Here is a 22066-nt window from a genome sequence, read left to right as displayed (position 1 = left end):
TTGTGTTTGGATGTGATTGATTCAGATTCCCACTCATGTGAACCTCCATGGAAAATTGAGACTTTTCTCAACCCTGCCTTATTCCTTATATATCCAGTAGGTCACTGCAGTCTGCAGGAGAGCCTCACCTTCGAGTTCCAGGGATCTCAGGAGCCTGCTCCACAGTAGCTTAGAGTAGGGGTTTTAATGTGACTGGCCCTGTTCTGTGGAACACCATTTTTGTCGAGCTATGACAGGTGCCCACTGTCTGTACTGAGTTGTATAGGGCTTTAAAGATTAAAATTAGCACCTTGAATTGAACCCCAAAACTAATTGGATTACTAATTACCTTGTACTGACACTGTGGTCATTGCCCAAAGCAAAGCCAGAAGAAACTCACAGTCTCAGGACACTTGCAGAATTCTACTTGAACCAAACTTCTTGGTAACAACATGGGATCTCACATGATGGAATGCATGTCCATTTAAAAAAACTCTGCACGTAGGAAACTAGGTATTGCTAAGGGTTCTACCCTAGTTTTTCCCTTGACAAATTGGTTTTCTGTGTGTAGCAGCCATTCCGTCATTGAGACTCCACCTGCAGCCCGAAGTGGTAAAGTTCCAATATGTATTGCCCATCTTACCTGCTTTTTGTGTGAACCAGGCCTTTTTTTTGCTTGCAGTATTATAGGGTGCTCTAGTGGGGTCACAAAGATAATTAGACAAGAAATATACATCGGAGACTGAAGGCCGAACTACATGTTATGTGTAGTTCTGTGTTTCTTTTTTAGGGGTGTTTGACTTAATATTATAGATACACAAATGGCACCTGCAAAAACTAGTTACACTACATTCCCCATACTGTCCTTCATATTTTGGATGTTGTAACCCTTAGCTGGATCCCTGACAACTACCAAGCCATTTTAATCTCCCATTCTTGTTTGTGATGAGGCACTGGGAAGCTTTATCTTGTCTAAAGCATTAAATGCTCCTTTATGTCTCTACTCAGTAAAACTGTGAGGGAACTTTACATTTACAACTCCACTGTGGGCCTCCCCACCATCTTCCTGCCGCAGATACAGCGCTGCTGCACCTTCTCTCTTTCCCTCTCTGTATATATGTACATGACATATATGCAGCTTCCTCCTCTGCCTATGGTGGGGTGTTCAGAATGTCCTGCCGTCTTCCCTCTCTCTGCACACAACCAGCACAATGGCCTTTGAAATCCTGTCAGCTTCAGTTGAAGAAGAACAGTCTGCATGTGTTCTACTTGCATAAGCCCAGCTCATAGTTCAAGGAAACAGTCATGGAGCAGGACAAGGCATGTTCAGTCATATAACCCTTTAGTGACCGGTATGTGTCCTTTTGAAATGCAGAAACGTCGGTCTGTTTGAAGTGGAGAAGCTTCTTAGCCCTTGGGCTTAGTTGTTAGACTCTGTCTAACATGGTGCTTGATTGACTTGGTCCATGTATTTATTAGACTGCATATATTGTACAAGGCTTATGACAGCTATTTATGACACCTTTGTTAACTTTTTACTGGCTCACTCTTCAGTATTCCATATATCATTATTAGCGGTGGGTACGGATAAACATCTGATAGAACCACCACCACCACGCCTGCAAAATTCTTAGCAGCTGCCATGAGTGTTAGGAGAAAGTTTATATAAGATCTCTGGGAAGTGAGGTGTAGTAGTAGGAAGTGTGTTTTATAGTTGTCCTTTATTTTAAAATACATAAATTGTATTAATAGGTTTTTAAATGGAATAAAGTTGACTGGTTGTTTGCCTGCTTCCCTGCTGAAAATTGTCCTTCTACAGCTGCTCCATTTTCCTTTCCCAGGTGTCTTTCTCAGCAAGGGTAAAAGTAGCTCGGAAGGAGCAATTTTCAACAGTACTCTGTGCTATTTTCCCCTTCAAGCTGCAGCCTCAGTAGCTACATTGTCTGTTTTTTTATTAATTCCCTGAAAAACATTGCAGCACTACACATAATGTCTAGTGCTGTTCTGAAACAAGATTAAATATTCCCTTTCCCCCAGGTAGCATACCATCAGGTGGGTAGTAGCGCTGCCTAGTGTCCAAAGGCAGGAATGCAGGAGTCAAGACTTTGGCTACTCCCTTTGGCTTGGCCCCATTCCATTCCTGCCTTTGTCCTAGGTTCAATCTGTTAGCCGTAGCTCTATCTGCGAATTTGTTCCTTGTTCTTGTTAGTTATTTTCTTCAGTATTTGCCTTTTCTCTTGTGTTGTACTTTTTACATGTTAATTAAAAAGTTTTATATTTTTGCGGGTGGTTCTCCTTGAGTTGGGTTTCTGGTAGGGCTGGTGGGTCTTCCCATCCTGGCCTTTCCTTCCTGTTCCTCAGAGCTTGTTCCTGCAGCTCGCCCAGCCTTCCTCTCCAGAGCACGCAATCGCGGCTCTGAACCCCCCCCCCCCGATTTCTCGGAGCTTGCTCCTGCGGCTCCAACTATCGTTGGCCTGGTTCCTGTGGCTGTGGCCCCAGCTGTCTCTTCCCTTTTGCCTCCCTTTTGCGGTGGCGGCTCCAGCCTGCCTTGGAGGTCAAGGCTGCGGCTCCCGCCTTTCTATCTCCTGCCCACTGTACTTTCGTGGTGGTGGAACCTGCCCCTCAGGTTTTGCTGCTGCGGCCCCATCTCCTGTCTGCCGCCCCTCCTTCCCTCTCTTTCGCAGTGGTAGCAGCTGCATCTCCTGGGGCTCATGCCTGCGGCCCCATCTCCTGTCTGCCGCCCCTCCTGTCTGCGGCGGCTCTCTGATCTCTGGCCTCTTGCCTGCCCTGCTGCTTTAGAAGCTCGCAGCTACTGCCTCGTGCCATATTTTGCTGGAGCTATAGAGCTGCCATTTTGTGGTTCACACCAATTTTTGTCCTGGCCATTCTGTGTTGTTTTTCCCCACTCTCTTTCTCTGGTTGCCATCTTGGCTGTTGTTCTCCTGCCTTTTTTCTTCTCCTCAGTCGCCAGTGCCTCTCTGTCCCCGGCTATCTGTGTCTGGCCTCCTCTTGTTTACTCCCCTCCTTAGTCAGGGGACAAACCGAGGAATTAAAGGGACAAGCATGGAAATGGACACAACAGAGAAGAAGAGGAAGGAGCAATAAGGAAGGAAGAAGTAATAGGGAGCCATAATTTACAGTAATTAAACAAAATAAAATAAGGGAAGAATGAAAAAGGAAAAGGAAGCAGTTGGCTGTTTTGAGGTCATACCACTTCCCTGTACCGTGGGCATGTTCTACTGGCCTCCCTCAATCCACCACACCTCTCTACCTGTGCATGAAAGAATTGGCTGCTTTGAGGTCATACCACTTCCCTCTACCGTGGGCGTGTTCTACTGGCCTCCGTCAATCCACCGCACCCATCTACCTGTGCATGTGTTGATTGGTTTTCCACTGCACCCTGCAGTCTGTGCGTGAGTGATGTGATTGGTCTTCTTCTTTGGACTATTTATACCGTGCCTGATACCGCTCACCTCTTCCATGTGCATGCTTACCATGGCTGAGCTACCTTCCTCTGCACCTAGGGAATCAATTACAGACCGCAGCCACTCATCAGTGATGGGCAGCTGTTACTTCCTTCGCAGCCACCAACAACTCGGGCCATGCCTGAAGACAAGTCATCTAAGAACAGCAGGTTCTTTATTTCTAAGGGGCCTGATTCCCTTTCCCCCTAGGCCTGAACAGCAGCAGGCCGTTTCAAGGGGCAACAGTAGAATCATGTGGTGCCTCCTTAGGGGTCCTCAGCTCCACAGAATAACCTGATGGCTCTTCAGGGGACCTCAGTGTAGTGAGGGCATTTAACTGCCTCTTGAGCCTCAGTTCAAATGTCTAGTTCTCCCAAGGCCTGAACAACAGCAGGCCATGTATAGTCAACAGGAGTATAATGTGGAGGCAACAGCAGAATAACCTGATGGCTCTTCAGGGGACCTCAGTGTAGTGAGGGCATATGAACTGCCTCTTGAGCCTCAGCGCAAAGCTCTAGTTCTCCTGAGGCCTGAACAGCAGCAGGCCATTTACAGAGGCAGCAATAAAATGGCATGGTAACTCCTCTAGGGGGCTTTAGTGTAATAATGTACAGTAGGGCCCCACTCATATGGCGGGTTACATTCCAGGCCCCCGCTGAAAAGTGAAACCCGCCGGAAAGTGGGACAAAGTGCGCGATCAGCTGTAGCGCGGGGAGCTTCAGGGGCCAAGCGCTGTCAGCTGGAGCGTGGCGTCTGGAGCTCCCCGCACTACAGCTGATCGCCCTGCTGGCGCCTTATTAGCGGAACGCCAAAAAGCAGGGCACCAAAAAGTGGGGCTCTACTATATAGGGATTGCCTCATGAGCTTCAGCTCAAAGCTCTAGTCTGTTCCTCTAAACAGTTGCAGCCCTTCATAACTGTCTGTGTAAATTTCTGCAGCCCTTCATACCTTAGTGGTTCCTCTAAGGGACCTCACTGTGGTCAAGATATATGAATTGCTTCATGAGCTTCATTTCAAAGCTTCAGACTGTTCCTTTGCACAGGTGCAGCACTTCATAATTGTCTGTGTAAATTTTGGGATTTATCCAGTGACTTCCTTACAGAGGAAGATCTTACTGTCATCCTGGTGGGAAAACGTAAATAAGCAAGATACAGCTTTGTCAATTCCACAAGGTTTCTCCCCTATTTGTTCTGGAACATCAGTGCAAGCTCCAGTTTGATTCTCTGAACACTTGCAGTTCTTCATAACTGTCTGAATAAATATTTAGTTTTATCCAGGGACTTCCTTGGAAGTTCTAAGGGTCCACTGGTTACCCTGCTGAGTAAGTTTAACTTAGCAGGATATTATGAATTAAGCTGGTTGCCCGATTATGTCTTGTCCTACACCAGCAGGTTCCTGGACGACTTAAGACAGTTGAAAATTCCATTTAGCTTTTGGTTAAGCTTACTTTTAATAAATAATAAATTTTATTTTTCAGTCGCCTATCTGTCCGGGTTAGGGACACTCTAGGCGACGAACAACAGAAGTAAAAACAATACATATATCAACACAACCAAATTTAAGCTACAAGACCATCCTTCAGTTCATATAACATACAATTAATCTGTCCCAATCTTGTAGGCCTGCCTGAATAGCCAGGTCTTTAAGGCTCGGCGAAAGCTTGACAAGGAGGGAGCATGTCTAAGATCAAAAGGGAGGGAGTTCCAGAGGGTGGGGGCCACAACAGAAAATGCCCTCTCTCTGGTCCGCACCACCCTAGCTGTTCTCACCGGTGGGACCGAGAGAAGGTCTTGTGAGGCTGATCTCGTCAAGCGGCACAATCGGTGATTCTGGAGGCGTTCCTTCAGATATACTGGGCCGAAACCGTATAGGGTTTTATAGGTCAACACCAACATCTTGAATTGGGCCCGGTAGACAACTGGTAGCCAAACTGGTACTTTGCTGTTTCAAGTTGTGACAATAGACTCAAGGTTACTCTCCTTGGCATATATGTGCTGAGGTGCAGTTTGCCTGGACGGTGGTGGTTGTTCAGTCAACTCCTGACTTTCATCTGCAGGTCCCTGAGCGATTTACAACAGTTTAACATTCCGTATTAAATTTATCAAAACAATTTATTCTTTGGTAAGGCTTATTTCGCTGTTAAATTGGTGTAACCTGGCTCAAGGTTACACACATTGGCATATTTGTACAGATATTTGGCTTCCCTATTTGCAAATGAGCATTACAGTGGTTTTAAAAAGAAAATAAATAACTTAATTAATAAATATAATTTACTCTTTTTTTGTTTTGACAGGTCGTCCTCTGCACTGGTTATTGCATAGGTACTTAGAATATGGCCCTGGGGATTTTTTTTCCTGTGGCTGACCCTCAAGCAGCCCCATATGTCCACAGGAGGCTTGGAAGCAGGACATGAGTACAGCAGCATGCTTCTGTGGTTTTGGATGGCTAGGGTTTCGAAGCATTTTGTCCCCGTTTATGCAGTCAGAGCATGTTCATCATGTCTGGTGACCGCTGCTGGTCTTGCCTTCCATGTATTTGCCTTATCTTCTTGGACCCAGCCTGCATCTCTGCACTGTATCCGTAAGACAATAGTAAGGATACACAAGTTGTTGGCTATCTCTCTGTGTAATAACAGGGTAGCCTTAAGACAATGGTAGAGGTTATGAAGCAACTCCCTAGGCTTGTGGACTGGTGGATTCCATGGAGGTGCAATGTTCTTATTCTTCTGCCAGGAACTACAGGAATTCCAATTCGTTTGGAGGGCAATAGTCTCTGAGGTGTTTCTTTCATTTTGGAATTCATCAAGGAATTTGAATTTTACCAGATGACCATATGACATAGTGGTAGTCGGATAACTTGGCCAGTAGGCCATAGTTGCTGGAAACAATAAGTTGACGTTTCCTCCACCATGGCATCTCCAGTACATCTAGCCATGCTGTTTTCAAGGTCCTCTTTTGCATCCTAGTCAGGCTTGATTGACCATTCCAGGTGCAAACGAACCACTGGTCCTCTGGTCTGTCAATTCACTGGTGCTTCTGGGAACGTAATTTGTTTTTAGGGACATGATTGCCACCATCTTGGTGTGCGTGGTCCCATCTTAATATGCCTGACATGCCTCTGCAAGCCTACTTAGCGCAATTTGGTCGCACACGTATTTTCCAAGAAAGTTACGCTGCTCAGAGGAATCATTTCACTTGGCCTCAAGCTTGACATATAGCACAGGCATCGGTCTGATCTTACTTGGCTCATCCTCCTTGGGGACCACTCTGTTGATGAGTCAGCAAGAGGAGCTCCTCTAGTCCCCTGGGCCAGGTGTCCCTAAGAATTGGAAGTAGTCCAGGGTAGCAGGCAACAAGTGGGGACATGGGAGGGCAAACCCCTTTACGAGGTCTCCACCAGTTACTTGTAGACTTGGTCTTCCAACTGCAAATCTGTTCATCTTGATTCACAACATTCAGCTATCCCCGCTTTTTGACAGGTTGCCTGAAGGTGGAAGCAGATGCTGCTCTGCCCTTTACTCCTGACTTACTGGCCATGGTGTTCAGTTCTCCTGACTCTGCCCATCATGGATTCAGGGGGTTGCCAACAAGGCTAGGTCTTCTGTCCCGGGCAACCTTCCGGAGCCTGGTCTTTTCAGCAGTGGCAGTCAAGTCTTTGGGGGTTTCCCTCCAGGATCCAGATCTACCAGAGTTCATGGGTCATGCTTTCCAAGTGCTGTCCACAGGGGGTATGTCCTTCGTTGTTTGAATATGGGGCTGTAGCCTACACTCTGCATCAGGAGATTTCATCAATCTCTTACGTTTTGTCTCCAATACAACCTTCACTAAGAGGGCATCCTTTGGTCCCAATTAATTTCATTCCAATCTGGCTCATCCTGTGGAGAAGGCTGGACATTGGTTAGTTATTCAAGGGGTTCTTTAAGGTTATCTCATTCGTATCCGGGTCATTCGCTGGCCTGTCTCCATCCGTCTCTCTGGCAAAAGAGTTACTGGGGTCTTGTTACATCATGTTTCTTTCCAGCCAGTCTTGGCATGGATAACTGTACCTAAGCTGCCGTTTGCTCTGTTACACTTCCTCGTCTTCTGTCCTCATTCAAGCCAACTTCTTGAGAAAGCCTGGCATTCTCTGGATGTGCGTTGAGCCCTTAAGGTCTATCTAGCCAGGACTAGAGACATTTGTATGACAGAATCACTATTCGTATCCTTTCCTTCACGGACATTGGGACCATCACCCTGCTTCATGAGTTTCTTAAAGTTCCAGTGCTCCAAAATATCACAGCTTAGTCAATTAGGTCAACAGCCTCTATGGCTGCCTTTGCAACTGATGTTTCAGTTGCAGATATCTATAGGGCTGCGTCTTGGTCTACTCCAAGTTCTTTCATTACGGACTACAAAGTGAATCATTATGCGTCTGATTGCAACAGGTACCGTCTTCCTCTTAGGAGGGTATTGGATCTGGCAGCTGTGTCCATTGCCCATCATCTCTGCGTCTTCCACAAGGACTCTGTGATGTTGTGTCCAGATCCTGCCTTTCGACCTAAGGTTTCTTCCGTCTTTCACTGTAGTCAAGATATAGTCTGGCCTTCCTTGTGCCCTCAGCCGACTCATCCACATGAAAAGGCCTGGCACTCCCTGGACATCCTTCGCACCCTAAAGGTCTACCTGGCTAGGATCTGAGACGTTCATCTATCTGAGTCTCCCTTTGTCTCGTTTCATCCAAGGACCTTGGGGAAGAAGGTGACCAGCTCAACGCTCTCTCATTGGCTGCAGTCTTGCATTACTCTAGCCTATGAGTCTCCTCAGATACCAGTGTCTCCAATTGTCACAGGCCATTCTACAAGGTTGGTGGCCACTATGGCTGCTTTTGCAACTAACGCACCCATTGCACATATTTGTAAGGCGGCTGTGTGGTCCACACCAAATTCCTTACTAGACACTGTAAGGTAGATCGTTACACTTCAGCAGACACCTCATTTGGTTGGTGAGTTCTACAACAGGTACTATCTTCATCTTAGGCAGCCTGGGCCCATCCTACTGGGACTGCTTTGGTACATCCCACCTGATGGTATGCTACGTAGGGGAAACTGACCATTGGTCTCACCTGAAGGGTGGTTTCCCCAGGTATCATACCATCAGGGCCCTCCCTGGTGAGGGCGGCTGCCTAGCTAGTCAGCAAATAATTTTTTACTATTCTTTAATAACTCTTAAACGGATTTCAATCCACTAGAGTTTAGATTACATCACCTGTGTTACTGCATAAGTTACGTTACTGCTAAGGCTGTTCTTGATCTTACTGTTTATGCATATTTTCTGTGTGGAGTCGAGAGGTGCATTAGTATGTTTGCTGCTCCTTGCATTTTTCTCTGGCTGAGCATGTTCTGTCTGAAGAGAGATGTCTGGATCCGGTGTACATTTCCTCCGGAATAGAATGGGGTCAAGCCAGAGGGAGCAGCCGAAGTCTTGACTCCTGCATTCCTGCCTTTGGACACTAGGCTGCACTACTACCCACCTGATGGTATGATACCTGGGGAAACCACCCTTCAGGTGAGACCAATGGTCTATCCTCCATTTTTTTATTTATTAGAATTTATATCCTGCCCTTCACCATAACACATTCACAGCATATACATTAGATAAAAACAAAACTCAAATTTTAAAAGCTAATCTAATTTCTCCATCTTTTACAATCCTTGTAAATCAAGGCTGGTCTTTAAAAGTCTTGATGGAAGCGTTTTCATCTGATGCCAGAAACTAAGCACTGTCAGCACCAGGCTAACCTCTGGGCAAAGAGTGTTTCACAATTGGGGTGCTGTTCAACTGGACTTTATTAGGTGACAGTATAGCCAGAAAGCCCTGCCCTGTGGATCTCCAAGCTTGGGCAGGACAATACAAAAGAACGCGTTCTTCCAGGTAGCTGGTTCCCAGGCTAGTACAGGGTTTACATGCCAAAGCAAGCATCTGGAATTGGGCTTAGTAGCAAACTGGCTTGGAAACAGGCACTCCCACCCTTTCTACCAAAGGAGCCCAGGGTGGCACTTCAGCCTCCAGTGATAAGGTAGAATTGAGTATGCTTCAGAGTGTGCACTGGATTCTTCAGGAAGAGTGCAACTCCATCCAGGAAAGGCTGATCACCCAGTTTCCAGGCTTGGGAACCACAGCTACACAGTACACCCATCTTGACACCATTCAGCTCCAGTTTATTGGCTCCTGTCCAGTCCATTAACACCTCTAAGCACCTACACACACTCACCTAACTTGAGAGAGCCTAGTGTCACTTTGCCCCTAGTCCCCTGATGATTGTTCTCAGCAGCTTCATATAGATATTAAATAACATTGGGGACAACATGGAACCTTGTGGGACCCCACAGCATAACTACCACATGGCAAATCAGGTTTCTCAAAGCTACTCTCTTGAATCAGTCCTGTACGTAAGAGTGGAACCAATGTAACATTGTGCCTCCAACTCCAAACCCACAGAATTGTTCAGTAGGATACCATGGTAAATGGTATCAAAATCCACTGAGAGATCAGGGGGAATTAGCAGGGTCATACTACTCCTAATCTGCATGCAGATCCTGAAAAAGTGACATTCATGCATTTTTGTTACTTGTGGAAAGTTGTTTTTTTTAAAAAGTTACTTGACCAGAAAATCCATCTTCCCTCTGCAGGAAATAATATTGAGATGGTTTACAGTATTCTTTGTATTTCCAACATTAATTAATATTATATTAATGTGGCAGCACGATACCTGAACTTTTTGGAGTGATCATGCAGTTTTTCAGAAAAGCATGATGATACATGGTGATCACTTTCCTATATGAAGGCATGTCGTGTGTGTGCATGGCACCTGCCTGGGTAACTATGAAATGTATCTTGCCACGATTTGGGGGATCTCTCTGTAACAGACTCTCTGAAAGGTGCAACCAGAGAAAGAGTGGGATTGCATGTTGTTGTAGGGGCTGCTCTTGAAGGAAGAAAATGGAATGTCTTCTTTCATCAGACAGTGAAAGAAGACACCTGATTATCATGATCAAAGAAATTTGAGATTCCCATCCTGTGACTGGCATACCATAACAGCCTGGTCCACATAGAATGTTCTGCCAGAGCTTATTGATGCACTGTGAAGGATGGGGTGTGAGCCATGTAATATTCCAGAAGAAACTATGCATACTATTGAGAGGTTTGTCAAACTGCTCTCTGACTGAAAAAGCACCTGAACTGATATGGATACGGTCAGAAGGAAGCTGTTTGTAAAGCTTAACTCTGAAAAGAATTCTACCAACGTGAGCTGCTCTTGAGCAGCGTGGAAAGAGGGCTGTCTACCAGAGTGTTCATATCTGCAGTCAGATACTGTATCAAGGTCTGCCCTTTCTTCCCTAACAAGCTGGGCTAGTCTGATTGAAGATGGACTATATGAGCCTCTCTGGACAACACTTCCTGAAGTTTCCCAAGCTTGCTATAAGCTTGTGGCTGCACAAAAGGCTGTCAGAAGAGCTGTAAGGACAAAGGCCAACCTTTCATGCTCTGTGCTCTTGTGAGCGAACATGAAATAATCTTGATAAATAGGGATGTTTGTTAAATTAAAAACCGGCATAGAACATATATCCACATTGTTCAAAACTATCCTGTTGTTTTTAATTACTGTATGAATTGTGTTTTTAAATCTTGTGTCATATATAGGTCGCTAAGTATTGAACTGGCATATCACATGCCTCCATATGATATATGAAAACGATAACTAAGCATTAGCCCACATATAGTGTAAATTTAGCGCTTTTCTGAAAAATTGCATGGTCGTTGTATAGGAAGCCTCTCTGACAATCTGTTTTTTGGTCTTAGGGAATGCAGATATAAAGGAAAAGAAAAGAGCTCACTGTTCTCTACTATTGCTTTTAATATATCTTTTAATATCTTTAACCCTTTTTAAAAAAAATGTTTTTAAAGGTTTTTTTAATGTTTTGTTTTAATGTATTTTAAGGTCTTTTTATGATGTTTTAAAGTGTTTTTAGTGTTTCTGTTTGCTGCCCTGGGCTCCTGCTGGAAGGAAGGGCAGGGTATAAATAAAATAATAAATGAATGAATGAATGAATAAATAAGGTACAGAGCTGGCAGTCAATCTTTAAATGACTACACTTCTTCATGAGAGCCAGCAGGAGAATGGGTGACTGAAGGGAAACAATGTTTTTTTTATTAATCAAAATCTTCAAAACTATAGGTGGAACTCTAATGTTGAGCATGGGAGAAATAATGTCTAGGCCCCAGAGGTAGTAAATACAGATTAATTGATTGGCATTCTACTTCTTCCTTTCTCAAATTACCACACGGTGATAAGAAAAGTAGTAGGTTGTTTAAAAAGCTACTATTGTAGTTGCTCCTATTAGCTTTGGCTGGACTGGAGAGCTAGGTCAATAGTGTCTTCAGACTGTCGTTGTTGTGTAATGCTGAACTGTCCAAGTGGCTAAACTGTTTATGGTGCCTCAGTTAAAGAAAAATATCTATGTTTGGAGAACACTGCTTTGTACATAATATGTATTGGTTTTCATTTCAATAGGTACATGGCTCCTGAAGTACTTGATGATTCCATAAACATGAAACATTTTGAGTCTTTCAAAAGAGCAGATATTTATGCAATGGGATTAGTGTTCTGGGAAATAGCTCGCCGATGTTCAATTGGTGGTAGGTACAAATAGAAATGAAACAGAAATTGACCTAAGGTTCTTTCTTGACACAATTAAGTCACATCTTGGTTTACACATCTCAGGAATTCATGAAGATTACCAGTTACCCTATTATGACCTAGTCCCTTCTGATCCTTCCGTTGAAGAAATGAGGAAAGTTGTTTGTGAACAAAAGCTTCGACCCAATATTCCAAACAGATGGCAAAGCTGCGAGGTGAGGCTTTTTGAGATGTATCAAAAGTAGAATTTTTAAAAATCCATAAAACAGTCTAGTGTGAATTTAAGGTTTTTTTATTTTGAGTTAAGGCAATGAAAGATTTAAATTGAGAGGGTTTGTGAATTGAAGGGTATGCATTTGAGTCTGTGGGACATGGTTGATCACAGAAATATTAAACATTTTAAGAAGAATAACAAGTGATGTGTGATGAGATATTTTCTGCAGAAAATTTCCCACTGCAATATTTTTCTGTGGAAAACTTTCTATTTGTATACTGTAAATGCATTATTTTATAAAATTAATTGGTAATATAATTAATTAATTATAGTCCCAGACTATGGTCTGAAGGCATATGAGGCCAGCACCCTGCTGAAGCTAGGCAGGGTCAGGTCTGGTCAGTGCCTGGGTGGGAGACCACCTGGGAACCATACGTAAGCTGCCTTGGGTATCTATCATGAAAAGAAAGGTGGGGTATAAATGTAATAAATAAATAATTCCGGTAGAAACCAAAATGCATAGCTAAAATGAATACAATAGATGGATTGAAAATTATTAACTTTTCTTGTGACTATCCCTAGGGACTGCATATACTTATGCACACAGATCTTCAGGCATGCTAAATTAATCTATGGACACTGTCTTCATTCTTCCATAAAATCTAACTTATGTAAGAAAAATGTATGCTACTGAATTGTCACATTTTAAAATAACTACTAGTTTTCCAATGAAAATTAATTTCTAAGTAAAGCTTCAAGCTTGTTTGAAAATGCATTTCAACCTTACTATATACACTTTATTGAATCCTGCCCCCTCTCCAAAAACCCAGATATTCCAGTTCAACTTCTGGTCAATGAAAAAAATGTTTTGAGATATCAATAACACAGGTGAAATTAACATGGCATACTTTTTAGTTTTGTTTAGTAAAAACCCACATCACTGAGGCTGACTAATTCGTGATACAAAAAATGAGAACTTAGAGCATGAAAACTAAAGTTGTGAATTAATTTTTTTTCTTTACAGGCCTTACGAGTAATGGCCAAAATTATGCGGGAATGTTGGTATGCCAATGGTGCAGCAAGACTAACAGCTTTACGCATAAAGAAAACGTTGTCTCAGCTGAGTCAGCAAGAAGGCATAAAAATGTAATCTTGGAGGTGCTACTGAAGGAAACTTTTAAAGGACCATATCTGCACCTGATTTGTGCATTAAGAAGGCTAATTGTTCTACCTCACTGAGGGAACAGAAGGAAATTGCTGCCTTCTATACAAGATAGGAAGATCAGTTATTATCCCAGGATTTCTATAGATGCAGTAAAATGTTGTACAGCTCCTTACCTTACACTACGAACGCCTCTTTCCTGGGATACTAGTTTAGCTTCAGTAAAATGGAACTTGTTTTCTGAGGATTAATGCTGGTCCCTGCTTTGTTGAAAACATGAAGATGATGCTTAAGATAGTGGAGCTTGTGCACACTATTGCATTGAAGGATGTGTTGAAAGTTTTTAAAGCTATTTGCTTTGTTCATGATGGTACGCTGTATATTCTGAACCACTCTTAGCTTATTCTCATCAGACTGAGTAGTGTTTTGAACGCTAAGGCACTGCTATTGGACCTTTTTATCAGGATTTATAGACATTACCTCATTTAGTCTGGAGGAACATATACAACACATGCAGTTATATTTTGTATTATATTTCTGTTCCGTTGCTTCAGAACATTTCATGCCTTCAAAATAGATTGTACTGTACCAGGAAGTGCCACTTTTTAATTTTCTTAATGCAATTCAGTAGGGATATGCAAAGCCTTTGGTGCTTGTAGAATGGCAAATATGTCTTAGTTAAAGGGGGATTTTATAGTGTGTGGAATTCCTTTCTTTTTACCAAAACCTCTAAACTCTGAAGGCTGTAGGGATTTTAAGTATACAAATTAATTCCATACTGTTATCAGAGTTGTACATCACAATGAATTGTGGTGTCAAAAGTGACGCTTAATTGTTAATGACTCTTATAAAGAGTACTTCCAGATTCTTTTTAAATTTGACATGAGGACTAATCCAAAATAAATTTTAGAGCTCTAATGCTTTCTATGGGGGAAATTTTTATTTCTATACAGACCCTTATCTGTTCAAAGAACAGTGGTTTTTTTAAAGTATCAGCTGTTTGCCTGCTTCTCCAAGGATAATCCACATGCAAAAACAGTGCATGTGGCTAGCCTTATTGGATGCAGTCCAGATGTGCAAAGCAGTGTTCCTAGCGTCTGGAGCTCCTGTGTGGTGATTTTTCTGGATCAGGTCAGTGTGCACATTCTTAACACATGGTTGGCATTGTTGGCTCTTATAATACCATTTGTATAAGCTGGACTGAATCTAAGCCCCTCTCCCTTACCTCCAACATGTGGTGCCATTGGAATTGCCCATGCAGGACAACTCCCGGTTTTGTGGCAAGAGCCTCACACGCAGCAGTGTTTTACAGCTTATAGCTCTCCTTGAAGATCTCCTCTTCATTGAGACATCCATCTTTTACTAAGTCACAGTTGGAAAGAAATTTGTGTGCTATTTTTTTTGTTTTCTCTGCATTTCTGGCACCTACAGAGAAATAAAGTTTGCTAACTTCTGGGTTTAATTCCTATGAAACAGCAAAAAGCTCCAGTTAGAATATATTGTGTTGATATCTAGAACAATGAAAAATAGCACTTGCATTTTAAGATGTATTTTAGGTGTCATTTCTGCAAATCTGGCACACAAATTGGATTACTACTAATATATTTTCAAACCAGTTACATTTATGAAAAACAAAGAGAAACTATAGTCTTTTAAAAAACTTCTTTTGATTTGCATAAAAGTTAAAATAAGGCAGCAAGCAAAAAGTATTTGCTTTTGTGTTTATGCAACTCACATATGAATTAAAGGAAAAGACTTTGAAGATCTGCAATTTTTACAGGAATGTACAGTGAATTAATAGTGGTTACCAATTGTCTGTCATATTGATTATCCATAATTCCCTCAAGCCAAAATGATGTTTCTGTTTTAGTCTAGAGAGTTTTATAAGGTTAGTTTTTGAGCAGTTCTTCTTAAAATAGGCTTTGCAACAGGCAAATTGTATATGGTGCAAATTATACTTTGTTATTTGTGGCTTCGGCTGTGATGACAGAATTTCAGCCATGTTTTCCATTGATTTGTCAGTATCTTGTGAAAGAGTGCCTGTATATGTTACATAGAACTTTTTTAATCTGTTGCTTGTAAACTCATACACAGATTAGGGATGATCATATCCTCTGAGGCCTTTCTCAGATTAGTTCCAGATTTCTCCAATACCACCCCCAACAGAAAATCCTGGGAAATGTACAGTGCCAGTCTGAGTAGCTCAGATGGTTCAACTCTTTCCCCTGCCAGCTTTTCCCTATTCTTTGCCTTCAAGCATGGAGTGGGGATGGTGGGACTGAAAGCAGTATCCCTTGGTAATTAATGTCCTCAAGGTCTACAGGTTACCAGTTCTTAACAGCCACTACTCTGTCCTTTTGCATAGTAAAGTGCATCAGAGTGCCATCTGTTAAGAGATGTGCATACTATCGCCTTTTTCATTTACCATTTGAAAGTAAAAGTAAAATGGGTGGGAATGTCCTTTGTTGGCTGGGGAGAACAGGAGCGGGAGGGAAGTCAAGAGCTATTCCCCAGCTTGGAGATAGATCTGACCTGGAAAAGGGTTCAGAGGGGTTGGGGATGGGTGGGGGTGGAAGCAGGTCTTAGAAGCTTGCTTCTCTTTGGAGACTTTCTTGAGCACCCTAGAAATTTGTTTTCAGTCTAGACTCAGATTAATCTCCACACTGTCCCTAATACAGATCTTTGAACACCTAGGCAAGTATCCATATTTTTTAAACTGTACTAATGTTTTTCTCTTGAGAGTCCAGGGGGACCAAAATATTTTGGCACTAAACCATTACAGTAATTAACGCAAAACATTTCAAGGATATGCAGAAAAACCCTGGTATAATTCTGGTGAATTATGTTATTGGAAATCTTCACACAGTACACATTTACTTAATACAGATTTTTATAAAGACTTTAGTAGTATTACAGTTGCATTTCAGACCTTGGACATATTCCTTACAAGATACATAAAAGGAATGGTAGCAAGTTTTGTTACTCAAGACATCTCAAGAATGCTGAAACTTTAGGGACTCTTACTAATCCTTAAGAGTTGTTTTATTATATATTCTTGTAGGCTTTCCCACCTTAATGTAAGCCTAGAAATGCCTGTATATATAACATTGACATAGTTTTGCAGATTCAAATCTAGCAAGAAGCTTTTCTCACAAAATAACGGTTTGTCAGCTGAGTGCCACGGATCCACTTTTTAGTTTGCTCATTGTTCATTCTGTGCCATTACAATGGTCTTAATGGTATTTGAATTGTTTTAACATGTAACAAAAAAAACACCAGTCAGTTGCTTTAAACTTAAATTACCTCTTAAAAAGACCAAGGTACATTTACCTCATTGTGTATATAATATTTAATATTTTTTCATACCATTCTCAAGGTTGGTAATTTCATGTCTTTTTAAAATATGGGTATTATATGGTAAATCTTCAACTTTGCTGGTACATAACTGGCTCTGATCCAAAGTCCTATGTGTGCTCTCACTTGAAGATCCTGCTCAGGCGAGCTTTCATGTTGGCTTTAGAGGTGGGAGACTGCTTTGTGTTCTCTTGTAGACATACATACAGAGTGGCCCCTAATACACATTTGCTGTTTATGTGAGAGCTGTGTGTGGACACTGGAGTATCTGCATGTTTAAACAGGCCCTGTGTCAAGCTGAGTGCGTATTTTCTCTTGTCCAGATTGCATACTTTTCCCCCCTTTTGTATTGTTTGCCAACATATTTTCTGCTTTATCAATTTTGTATCAACTCTTCCAGAGCTATAGGGGTAAGGAGACATAATTTTTTACATTTTGGATTATACATTTTGAGCATCTGTAGAAATGTGTTACTTTCAAGCCTTACTGTTCATTGCTGCACATGTGCTTGATAATGTATGCGCAGTAGATTATACGACAGAGGATTGTAAATAGTATAAGAATGATGATTATTGTTAAGTGCTAACACTACAGTAATAAAAGCAATTACAGATTTTCTTTCTTTTTAGTAGATACATGCTTCTGCTTTCTTTTTGGTAAAATGAAGTTTAAATTATTGGTATTCTCGTCCAGAGTATGTATGGATTAGTTAAGATGATTTCTTTCCCCCCACCCACCTTTTAAAAAAGCATTCTGAACATGTGAGAATTAAAATTGCTTAGGCTCACACAGGGGCCCTTTCAACAGCAGAACCCAGCATACGGTATCACAAGCTGCTTTTGAAATTCCCCCTCAGTGGGCTGCTGTTTAAGGAGAAAAAGTCTATAATGTTCTCCCGTGCAATCAGAACAACCATTCTGTGGATTCTGGCCTTGCATCTGTTGACTCTTATAATAATGTGCTTTGATAAAAATGGGGTTGCTGGTTGGTAGTAGAATATACTGAACCAGAACATGTACCTGGTATTTTAAACATCTATATAAGCAGGAATATTTGGTGAAATATCCTAAACCTAAAAATAGATACCTTGCTAGGGCTGACACAGAATATAGATTTTGAAATAACTGCAGCACTTGAATGCCATTAAAATTTGAGTATGACAGCTTGGATACATTTTTATTATTCATACATTTGGGGAGTGGCTTTATAATTTTCATGTTAACCATTCCCTGCAACAATCCTGAGTTAAACTAAACTAAACTCCAAAGGGACCTGGATAGACTAGAAAATTGGGCTGAAATTAATAAAATGACATTCAATAAAGACAAATGCAAGATTCTGCACTTAGGCCACAAAAACAAAATGCACGGGTACAGGATGGGAAATACCCGGCTTAGCAGTAGTGCGTGTGAGAAAGACCTTGGAATTGTAGTGGATCGCAAGTTGAACGTGACCCAGCAGTGTGATACTGCGGCAAAAAAGGCAAACGCGGTTTTGCGCTGCATAAACAGAGCGATAGTTTCCAGGTCGAGGGAAGTAATAGTCCCACTATATTCTGCATTAGTCAGGCCTCATCTGGAATACTGCGTTCAGTTCTGGGTGCCTCATTTTAAGAAAGATATAGACAAGTTAGAGCGGGTTCAGAAGAGGGCGACGAGGATGATAGCCGGTATGGAGAACAAGTCTTATGAGGAAAGGTTGAAGGAACTTGGCATGTTCAGTCTGGTGAAGAGAAGGCTGAGGGGTGACATGATTGCACTCTTTAAGTACCTGAAGGGCTGTCACACAGAGGAGGGTACAGATTTGTTGTCTGCTGCCCCAGAGGGTAGGACTAGGTCTAATGGTTTTAAGTTGCAGGAGTGTAGATTCAGATTGGACATTAGAAGGAACTTCTTGACAGTAAGGGCAGTTCGGCAATGGAACCGACTGCCTAGGGAGGAGGTGGGATCCCCTTCGCTGGATGTCTTCAAGCAGAGGCTGGACAGCTATCTGCGGGAGATGCTCTAGCTGTGGATTTCCTGCTGTGAGCAGGGGGTTGGACTCGATGGCTTACAAGGCCCCTTCCAACTCTTTGATTCTAAACAGATAGTGATTTCCTCACAGCTACCAAGTGAGCATTATAGCTGACCAGAGATTCCAAGCTGGATTTGCTGTATCCTCTCATCTTCTGTACCATATTAGCACATATGTCTTGTGCATAGACTGGATGGTGGATTTTCAACCTTTGTAATAATCCAGATAGGTTAATGATGCATGTCTTTTTTCCTAGATAAGACTCTTCTCTATTTCTACATAGCTCTGATTATAGTTCCAATCTGCTTAGAAACAATTGTGACTACACAGCTTTAAGAAATGTAATGGGGAAGAGATTTTATGGCTTCATAAGGGACCTTATGAAAGGAATTTTAATATACTAGTATTAGCAAAGAGAACATAAGTCTCAAGCAAGATGCACAAGGGACATCAAGATATAAGCAAAGGGAAATATTGATATCTTTTACTTCTCCACGGATCATAGTCCATCAAGCGGATCTTGTGCACCACCAGGAGTCCACAGGCCGGAATTGCAGTTAATTTCTGGGTAAGGGAGTAGGTTGCCTCGGTCACATGACACCTGGGTTCATTTCCTGCCTTCTTGTGTAGGCGGTTACTTTTTCCTTAGCTCCAATAATCCTTTTGCCACTGTTTCTGGTTTTTCTGTATTTTCCTTTGCGTTATCTTGAATTTGATGAAACATTCCTGTTTCATTATGTTTTTCTCTACAGCTTCTCTGTTTTCTCCCCCCCCCAATCTTTACAGGTGTATGGGGGGGTTAGTTTTACCTCAGCCTTCATGGTCTTTTTGTTACCTGCTTGTGTTTTATTTTTTTTTAATCCTTTGTTGTTTTCTCACTACTGTGAACTTTATTCCTTCTTCCCACCTTCCCTGTCCCCCGCTTGGGTTTGGGGGGGCAGGAGTGGCTATTTAGGGCAGAATTAGAACCCGCTGCTTGGCGCTGTGCTTGGGTTTTTCCCCCCAGTTCATTTTCATCTCCTTTGCACCCCTTTGCAGTGTGTATGCATGAGCTGAGCAAAACAGCAGGCACCACCTCTTCAATGGTTATCCTCCTTCGCTGGATCTCCGAGCCAGTCTTCCATGGCACAGCACCTTTGTGACAGCAGCACTTGCCCCCAAGTGAGCTGACCTCAATGGAAGAGGCAGAAGGGAGGCCAGCCTCATAGAAGGTGCTTAGAAAGACCAAACAAACAGTGGTCCTCCCCTTAGCCGCAGAATGAGCCAAAAAGAAAACTGGTGCCATTTTGAACCCCAGTGCTGCTGTGGCAAAGAAGAAGGCAGTCTCCATTTTGACATCAGCTGCTTGGACCTTCCCTTGCTCTTCAAGTGCCAGCAGGCATGCCACTGAGCTTTTTTTCTGATGATGACCATGGTTTTATGCCTCTGTATCAAAAGGCACAATATATGGGGAAGCCTCAATCAGGTGCACAGAAAGTTTAGAACTGCTGTCTCCTGCCTTGAGCAGGCTGACAGTGGAGCTGTTGTGAGAATGTGAGGGCATACACAATAGCAAGTGTATGGGGCTGATTTCGGTACTTTCTCAGCTTGTTTACAGTTTACTGCAGTGGTTCCCAACCTTTAGGAGTACGGGACCCGCTTTATAAGCTCAAACATTTTTGTGACCCCCCCCCCACATTAATTGTAATTTTAGTCTCTGTTAATTGAAAAAATGGTGCATGGCAAAATCGTATCTTCAAATACGTTTTGCTTTAATATGTTTTTAATGGATTTTTTAAATATATGCTGAAGTCTGTTTTTATGATGTTTTAAAGTGTTTTTAGTGCTCTTAGGGTGGGCTATAAATCAAATAAATAAACAACTAAATAAATTAATTAAAAGCTCCCTGCAAATATCCAATCAAATTGGTATCCACCTCCCCCCACACACACAGCCTGAAGATGTACAGTCCTGTCTCCCAACACCAGTGGGTTACAGTGTTGGACTAAGAACCAGATTCAAATCTCCACCCAGCCGTGAAGCCCACTGGGTGACCTTGGACCAAATACAGTCTCTCAGCCTAACCTATCTCACAGGATCTGTGTAAGGATAAAATGGAAAGGGGGGGGAACCATGTGCACCACCTTGAACAACTTGGAGGAAAGGTGGGGTATAAATGCAATTATAATTAAATAAATAAATACATTCCAGCTGCAGTATGTGGACCTCAGCCAACCTGCTGAGATTATTATTATTACAGGCATACCCTGCTTAACGTCGCTTCATTAAACGTCGCCTCGCTATAACGTACATGCTCCATATGTCTGTATTTCTCCAGAAACACAGCTAGCAAACCACTTACAGGGTTAGGGTTAGGGAGAGGCGCGGCAGCGCAGCAGCAGAGGCTTTAGCATGTGGGGGTGGAAATAGACACGATTGCGCCACCGCAAATCAGCTGGGAGGCATGATCACGATCAGCTGGGAGGCGCGGCAGCGCAGCAGCAGAGGCTTTAGCATGTGGGGGTGGAAATAAATAGGATCGGGCCACCGCAAATCAGCTGGGAGGCATGATCATGATCAGCTGGGAGGCGCGGCAGCGCAGCAGCAGAGGCTTTAGCAGGGGGCTTTGAGGCTCCGCATGAAGGAGAGGGAAAAAAAGTTTTCAAAGGTAGTGCTTCACTTTAAGGACATTTTCGGTTTACGTACTCGATCTGGTCCCATTGAGTATGTTAATGCGAGGTATTCCTGTATTATTATTATTAAATAACAATAACAAACAATAACAACAACAACAACAATAATAATAGAAGCAGCAATGTGGTAGTGATGGGGATGCTAGAGTGTGAAGACAAGGGTGGATAGATTGAGTAGGGGGGTTAATGCTTTTAGGCCTTGGGATGATCATCAGAACTGATGACTTGGTTAGTGTGCACTTGGGGAATGAGAGTGGAGCAGCACTCACGCACAAACACACCTGCCCCTCCTCCAAGTATCTGCAGGTGTGCATGCATTTAGGCATGTGGGACTGGGGAAGCCCTCAACTACTGCAGCGTCTTAGAGAGATTGGGGGTGTGTGGAGTGTAGGTGGAAGAAAGGGGGGGACACTGGCATACACATTTAGCCTCAGAGATGAGGGGCGATCAAGTCCTGAGCTTCCTCACTGCTCCTTGGCTCCATTTGGGCTGAAGGCAAGATCTGGGCAGCCTCACAAATAAGAATTCACTA

General features: G+C 42.7%; 1 protein-coding gene across 1 annotated transcript in view; it reads left to right on the top strand.

The window, feature by feature from the left end:
• The window catches only part of TGFBR1 (transforming growth factor beta receptor 1), a 49605-nt gene extending 32123 nt beyond the window's left edge, over positions 1 to 17482 (top strand). The window contains exons 7-9 of the mRNA XM_061588281.1: positions 11994 to 12118; positions 12204 to 12334; positions 13358 to 17482. Coding sequence (XP_061444265.1) covers positions 11994 to 12118; positions 12204 to 12334; positions 13358 to 13483 — 382 coding nt within the window. The 3' untranslated portion in view covers positions 13484 to 17482. The remainder of the gene's footprint in view (positions 1 to 11993; positions 12119 to 12203; positions 12335 to 13357) is intronic.
• Positions 17483 to 22066: the final 4584 nt, after the last annotated feature.

Source organism: Rhineura floridana, chromosome 11 (assembly GCF_030035675.1).
Source record: "Rhineura floridana isolate rRhiFlo1 chromosome 11, rRhiFlo1.hap2, whole genome shotgun sequence".
NCBI classification, from domain to species: domain Eukaryota; kingdom Metazoa; phylum Chordata; class Lepidosauria; order Squamata; family Rhineuridae; genus Rhineura; species Rhineura floridana.
Note: the sequence above shows the minus strand (reverse complement) of the source record. Positions and strands in the feature narration are given on the sequence as shown.